Genomic DNA, 8,021 nt, shown 5'->3' with positions numbered 1-8,021 from the left:
TTTGTGGCTCTAAAATTTGTCTTCTACTTCAATAGAAATATCGGCAGCACATCAAATCGGCTTGAGATTAAAGCAGCTAATTCTTCAAAGAATTGGAAGAATCTTCAGGATAATAAGATTGAATTTTATATTCAAGGGCGTCGAGGTAGTTATTAATTTCCTTTCTAAGCGCATCCCATATTCTTATTTCTAATTCTCCAGTTTCCGAAAAAATATAAAGTGTTCAACCTTGGCGAAGTTTCTAATACTTACTTTAAGGCACCAGATCTGTAGCTTTAATAAACACACCTAAGCATAATCTATCAAGTAAGTAACGTAAGTTATGTCACATTACAATTATAAATTTGGCTGGTTTAGCTGATCCAAATCAAAAGACTCATCCAACCACATGACCCTTGATGAACAGCAAAAAAAGCGAAGAGCAATTTACAAAAAAATGAGCTTTGTGATCAGAATTCATTTTGGTACCTAGTATTAGACAGACGAGCATTAGCAGTAATATGTTTTATATAATTAACAAATGTCATCAAAAAGGTAAGAAATTCTTAGAGGAGTTTTGGTAGGAAGAACAAATCAGCGAATAGTTATGTGCGTGCAGTGCGGGACAAAGCACGGTGTGGTCCCTTTACTTACGGTGAAAGCCCTCTATTTTTTGTTTGAAAGCCTGGTAAGAATCCTGTTAAGAAGTTGGTCCATCATCACATACACCAACAAATGTTTCATTTGTAAAGTATTACTGTCAAAAATGGACACATCATTCCCAGGATTTCTTTCCCTTTCAAAGTGGTTTTTAGTTATATAATAAAACGATAATAGTTTTTGATGTCCTCTAAGTGAATATAATTATACCTCACGCAAAATGAATAACTGAAAACGCCAACTAGCATTGGTGGACTCATCAAGATGAAAGGCAAGACAGGAGATGCCCCTCTTTTAGATAAAATTTGTTTTATCACATTAATGGACATATTTGAAATGCGTCTCTGAACTTGTGTTGTTGGACAAAGATGTGTTGCTAATATTAGTTTTTCTTGATTCTCCTAGAAATTGTCTAACGTTCCTTCAATAAGTTGAAGAAACGGTTTGATAAGGGTTTCTGACATTGTGTGGAACTTTAAATTCTGAAATTTCATGAGCAATTTCTTACATAACCACTATATTAACACCATCGACTTAACAGCGTTGACTTTTATCAGTTTGAAGGATGGATTGGTCCAAATACCCCCTATAATACTTAAGCGTAAGTTCAGAAAAGTGTCATTTTTGATTACATATTGGCTATTTTACGTAATTTTACATGTCTTGCTACACCTGCCCCCTTAACTGAATCTCGGGTACAGCCTCATATGGAGCAGCCTTCTAGCGACACCGCAAAACTTTCATGCCATCAATTTCAGTCCGTGAAATTAATTTCTGCTCTTACGGCTCAGAATGTTGGTGATAATTGCCATGGAAGTCGCTAGGGGAATTAGATTACACAGCTTATACTCTCTGCTTGACCTAAGGCTGGACCATCACTTAAGCGGGTGCTTCACACTTGCCGTAACAGTAAACATTTAAGGCAGACACACGGGATCCTTTATTTTCAAGTCCAACTTGTTTAAAACCTCTCCTTTGGTCACCACATACCCCGTGAAATTACTAAGGATTATGTACCTGGTCATTCTATTACTCCCCCCCCCCTTGCAGATGCTATAAGTGACTGCTTTTCCGCTTTTTCTTCGAATTGCCTTCACCTTTGACATGGTAAGGGTTTTCTTGTTAGGAATCCTGGGAGGAGGGGTCAACTCATTTATTGGTGTTCAATCAAAGATCAACAGTTTCCATAGCAATAATATCTTTACTTCCTTTTTTCTTCTGGGCTCGCTCCTTAGCCACGTCCTTATGCTTCATATTATTATAGTATATTTTCAATTCAGATTTGAATGAATTTATGAGGTAATGGCTAAAGAAAAATGCTTTATGAGTTCTGGATTGTAGCACTGCTTGCTTTCATACTAATTCAATCTTGCAGGATTCAGCATCTTCTGCCAACTGGAAAGGCCTGGTCGACACACTTGAATCTTTATCACCATTGCAACTAGCATCACTTGGGATTGAACCAAGCACATCCGCTATGCAGTTCATTCATCAAGCACAACGCAAACCAAGACCTAAGAAATTCCGGTGTCCGCATTGTGGGGTCGGATTTTCAAACAACGGACAGCTTAAAGGACATATTCGAAGTCACACAGGTAATTACAATTATATCAATAAAAGTTAAATTAAAGTAAATTAGGATTAAAATATATTGAATTACATTAGATTAGAATAAGATTAGAGTAGGTTTGTGTTAGAGTTAGACTAGAGCAAATTAAGCTAGAGTAAATTAGATTAAAGTTAGATTAGAGTAAATTAGAGTAGAGTAAATTAAAATTAGATCCAAATTAAAGTTAGATTAAAATAAGTGACAATAATTTTCCCAACGGATGCTTATTAATGGGTACGTATCAAAACTATCAAACTGTGTAGGTAATAGTGACCCTTAACGATAGTTACCAACTAACATAAATTTGCATAACTTTACGAAAAGCTTTACCCCAACCCACCCCGTTTAAGAAGCCAATGTGATTGTTACGAAAATTCCACCGTCACACACGGAATTTCTGAGGGCCTTTGAAGACAGAAAGTACTCAAATACGGAAAAGTAAAACAAATACTTTTCTTATTTTTCCCGGGAAAAATGGATATGGATAAGCCTTTACTTCCTCTTTTAGTTTGTCTTCCAGGGATGATTGCCAGTTAACCTCCAAAATCAGATGAGCGCTCGTTTGAATCGAAAATTTGATTTCCAGTAATCTTTTTAAGCAATTATTTATAAATGTTCTTCAAAGTAAAGTAAAAAGCAGTTTTAATCCTAAAACAAGCATAAAGTCAAATAATAAGTTTTGAACGAACAGAAATAAATACGAATGAACAAACGCATATAAATGACTCAAAGTTAAAATATATATCGAGTAAAACTCAAAAAAGCAAAAATTAATGGGAAGAAATAATAAAGTCAACGAAACCTTTCTCCCGTATCTTCCCTGAAAGATCACTTGAGACCCTTCGTTCATTCTAAGTGGAATGGCTATCTCAGTTTACTAATCCAATGCCACAGGGGGGTACAAGATACACAGGGCGAAACATGGTTAAAAGCGGCAGTATCCTCCAATAGCTCTGAGTCCTCAAAAATAAAATAAAATTTTAAATTTTGATCTGGAAACTCACCTTCCAAATTTTTAAGATTATTTATTCTCTACAAACTGGTTAAGGGGAAAACAAAATAAAAGCGTTATATCAAAGTGCCGTGTTCAATAAGTTTTTAGAAGAAACTCCCAATTCGTGCCAAGTATAGTCAACACCAAGCCAGCGAAAATTATAATACCATTATCTAAGAGAACAATAGTTTGGCAAAAAATATTAGTTTCCAGGGACATGAAGGCTCACGGGGGTGCATTTCGTCTCTCAGCCCATGTATAGACGATATGCTACCGTGAATGTCTGATGTTCGTGAACGAAATTCACCAGTGATAGTCCGAATACCTTTTTTCTCCTTGCATTTAGTCAGCATTACCAGTCAACTTTTTTAGTTTAATGCAAGGTTTGATGATCAAACAGTTCGTGGTAACAAACTGTAGTAAGGAGCGACCCGGCTAGATAGTGACCAAAACTCTAAAAAAATGGAATTTTGATACCAATAGCTACATCAAAAGAATCGTATTTTAATGCTGATTTTAAATATATAAGTCCCATCAAGTTTAGTCTTACCAATCAAAAGTTACGAACCCGAGAAAATTTGCCTTATTTTACACTCCCTGAAAGTCATAGAACATTAACGAAAATCACACCATCAGGTTCAGCGTATCAGAGAACCCTATTGTAGAAGTTTCAAGCTCCTATCTACAAAAATGTGAAATTTTGTATTTTTTGTAGTTTTTGTTTTGTTTTTTTTCCAGGGGTGATCGTATCGACCAAGTGGTCCTAGAACCTTGCAAGAGGGCTCATTCTAACGAAAATGAAAAGTTCTAGTGCCCTTTTTAAGTAACCAAAAAAAATTGGAGGGAACCTAGGCCCCCTCCCACGCTAATTATTTTGCCAAAGTCAACAGATCAAAACTCTGAGATAGCCATTTTATTCAGCGTAGTCGAAAAACCTTATAACTGTGTCTTTGGGGACGACTTACTCCCCCACAGTCCCCGTGGGAGGGGCTACAAGTTACAAACTTTGACCAGTGCTTACATATAGTAATGGTTATTGAGAATTGTACAGACGTTTTCAGGGGGATTTTTTGGCTGGGAGGAGGGGTTGACAAGAGGAGATATTTTGGGGTAGCTTTCCATCGAGGAATTTGTCATGGGGGAAGAAAATTTCCATGAAGGGAGCGCAGGATTTTCTAGCATTATTAAAAAAAAATGAAAAAATAAATATGAAAAGTTTTTTCAACTGGAAATAAGGAGCAGCATTAAAACTTAAAACAAACAGAAATTATTACGCATATGAGGGGCTCACCTCCTCCTAATACCTCGCTCTTTACGCTAAAGTATTTTTAGTGATTTCAACTATTTATTCTACGGCTTCTCTGATTCAGAGGTCATTCTTAATGAATTGGGACAAAATGTAATCTTTAGTGTAAAGAGCGAGGTACTGACGAGGGGGTGAACACCTCATATATGTAATAAAAACATGAGATAACAAAAGTTTGTTACTTAAGCTAATTTATAAGTTACGTTTATCTTTTACTAATAAAAACATTCGTAAAAAATTAAAAGTTCTAGTTGCCTTTTTAAGTAACCAAAAAATCGCAAGGCAACTGGGCTTCCTCCACAGTTCCGTTTTTTCTCAAAATCATTCGATCAAAATTATGAGAAAGCCATTTAGCCAAAAAAAAACTTGCAAATTTCGCTTTAATTATTCCTCTGCGGAGAACCAAAATCAAAACATGCATTGATTCAAAAACGTTCAGAAATTAAATTTAAAAAAAAACAAGTTTTTTTTAGCTGAAAGTAAGGAGCGACATTAAAACTTAAAACTAAGGCTAAGGCTAAGGCTTAAAAGCTAAGGTTTTTTGCTGTTTTAAAAAGCAGAGTTGAGAGAAAGAGTCAAAGTTTAGCGTAAAGAGCGGGGCGTTGATGAGGAAGCAGCCCCTTTCATATACGAAGTAATTTCTGTTCGTTTTAAGTTTTAATGTCGCTCCTTACTTTCAGCTAAAAAACTTGTTTTTTTATTTAATGACAGGTTTGGTTAACTTAGGTTAGGTTAGAATGGGCGAAGTTGGGTTAAGATATATTTTTAACCCGTTTGTGATATTTATAACCAAATTCAACCTAATCCAAACCAACCAAATCCAAATTAACATAACATAACTTTAACTTTTACCTTCATAGCTTGCGTAAAGCTGAAAACTTCTGACTCGCAAAGCCAATTGAATCCAAGGAGAACATTCACCGGTAATGTCAACATTAACCTGGTTTTGGACATTCACGGTAACAGATACATAAATAAACAGTTTTTTTTAATATAAATAATTGTTATTACTATAGTGGTCAAATTTTAGTGTTCGGACCTTCAAAGATATATTTTTAAGCCTAATGTTCTTAGTTTTTTGGGGGACTCTCGTTGAGGTTAATGGTCAACACTCCTACACATATAATGGCCTTTACAATTTCTCAATATTATGTGCTAGTTGGTACAGTTCGTCTGACGAACTGACAGGAATCAAAGTGAACAGAATCAGCGTTAAAGAAAAGAAAAGGTCAGTGTTAAAAATTTAACAAGAATAAAAATTATTCTATATATCAGTGAGGACCTTTCACCACCTCAATTTAATAATTATTAAGATAAAAGGTAACTATTGATTTAATAAGAACGCAATAGAATGTCATAAATACAGACAGTTGGTGGTTTAAAATGTTTAGTTTACCGGTTCATAGATCTTTCAATATCAATGAAAAAACTTTTCGTTAGGTCTAAAATTCATATTTACTACTGTACTCTATTTTTGTTTTCAAGTACCTTCATAGTCTCCTATCATCCGGTTTTTGATGGCAACCGATGTTGTCATTTTATCTTTCATACTAGCTTCAGTTTTGCTGTGCTTTCAATCTCCCAACTCTTCGTAATATGAAAATATACCTAGTTTAATTCATTTTTATTCCAGTGCCAAGGTTTGGAACTCACTGCTTTCAAATGTTAAGGATTGATACTTACACGGAGACCCCCCCCCCCTAAGTTCCAAGCCATTCAGCTTTTTGTGTGGGAATGTTGGAAGAGACTTGCTTTTTGTTTATGCTTTTAAACAAAGAAATCACGAAATCTCTATTGTTTTAACATTTAATTAAATAAAAAAACAAGTTTTTTTTAATGAAAGTAAGAAGCGACATTAAAACTTAAAACGAACAGAAATTATTCCGTAAATGAAAGGGGCTTTTCCTCCTCAACACCCCGCTCCTTACGCTAAAGTTTGACTCTTTCTCTTACTCTACTTCTTAAAACAGTAAAAAACTTTAGCCCTTATAGAAATGTGTTGACAACTCACTAGAGAAAATCAGGATATCTTCATCAGGATAGTTAGATTTCTTTTATTACATATATGTATATACACACATATATATATATATATATATATATATATATTTACCTGTTTATCCCAAATGCTTCGAAATATAGATTTACAACAAAATTATACTATTCATTTCTAATTACAGGAGAGCGACCTTTCCAATGTGAAGTCGAATCTTGCGGCAAAACTTTCACTCGGAATGAGGAGTTAACAAGACATAAACGAATTCACACTGGTGTGCGACCTTATTCATGTGTACAATGCGGAAAAAAGTTTGGACGTCGAGATCACCTTAAAAAGCACACCAGAACTCATCAGCGACCGACTCCACCTCTTATGGTGCTGCCCCATCAACTCCCATTAGGAACTATGTTCCAACCTTTATCAGGCTTTCCACCGTTTACTTATAACCCAATGATTTTGTAGACTAGAATTTAGTTCGTGTATTTATATAAAAAAGAGTAATTTAAAAAAACGCAAATCAAAAGTTCAAACCCATTTTTTATGTAATATTAGTGTCGCGATGTATTATACCACAATGATGTAACGCTGTTGTAATGAGTAGTAAGGTCAGATGCGCGATTTGTGATATTCTTCGTCTGCATCAAGTCCTCATTTTTGAGAGCCATCGTGTTTATTTTGCCCTGTAGTTAGACAAAACATGGTAAAGAACATTTTATAGGTAATGCTTTTATATTGAATTTATATTTTGTACTATATAAAAGATGAGCAGAGTTGCAAATTTAAAAATTTCAATTTGTATGTTTATAAGAATTTATATATATAAGAATTTGAATTTTTATATAACAAGAGTCTCTCCCCCCCCTCCCGAGGGCGAAAACCATATAACCATATAACGATATAACGATATAACCATAAACCATATAACGTAGTTATTTCTGGTAGAAGTATACTTTTTTGAAAAGGGAAAGGTTCCAACCCAATTCCCCCCCCCCCATTACCCACGCCAGTAATCTTATCATCAGAATTACATTTACGGATGCTCGTGACCAATATAATTTATAAGACATAAAATAGCTTTACTGGTTACAATGTTGTCAGTTATTCATTATCGAAAGATGAATGATTTGTTCTTTTTCCTTTTTGATCTCACGAAGTTTTCAATAAAAGTTCCTTCGTTTTTAGAAATCGTATGTTGTTATGCTCTCTATATTAATTTTAGTTTACCGTATGATTTAGATTGAACCAACGAAATTCCTAGAATTTAATTTCGTTTGGTATATGACCTGGAAAACCGTATCAATGTTACCTGCATTTTTAGAGGGTTACAGGAATAAATAATGGATTCTATTTCCATTGGCAACTATGAGGCCCAAAAACATTACGCCACTATAGACCCCAAGTGATTATATTTATTTGTAGTCATGCGTCTTTTCCTTGTGGCTAGAATGTACCTTATTTGGCTCTTTCTTTCTAT

General features: G+C 34.7%; 1 protein-coding gene across 1 annotated transcript in view; it reads left to right on the top strand.

Moving 5' to 3' along the window:
* LOC136036862 (early growth response protein 1-like) overlaps positions 1-7,710 on the top strand; it is an 11,275-nt gene extending 3,565 nt beyond the window's left edge. Inside the window, exons 2-3 of the mRNA XM_065719195.1 lie at positions 2,015-2,234; positions 6,729-7,710. Coding sequence (XP_065575267.1) covers positions 2,015-2,234; positions 6,729-7,009 — 501 coding nt within the window. The 3' untranslated portion in view covers positions 7,010-7,710. The remainder of the gene's footprint in view (positions 1-2,014; positions 2,235-6,728) is intronic.
* Positions 7,711-8,021: the final 311 nt, after the last annotated feature.

The sequence above is a fragment of the Artemia franciscana genome, chromosome 16 (genome assembly GCF_032884065.1).
Source record: "Artemia franciscana chromosome 16, ASM3288406v1, whole genome shotgun sequence".
In the NCBI taxonomy this organism is placed as follows: domain Eukaryota; kingdom Metazoa; phylum Arthropoda; class Branchiopoda; order Anostraca; family Artemiidae; genus Artemia; species Artemia franciscana.
This window is presented reverse-complemented; position numbering and strand designations above follow the sequence as displayed.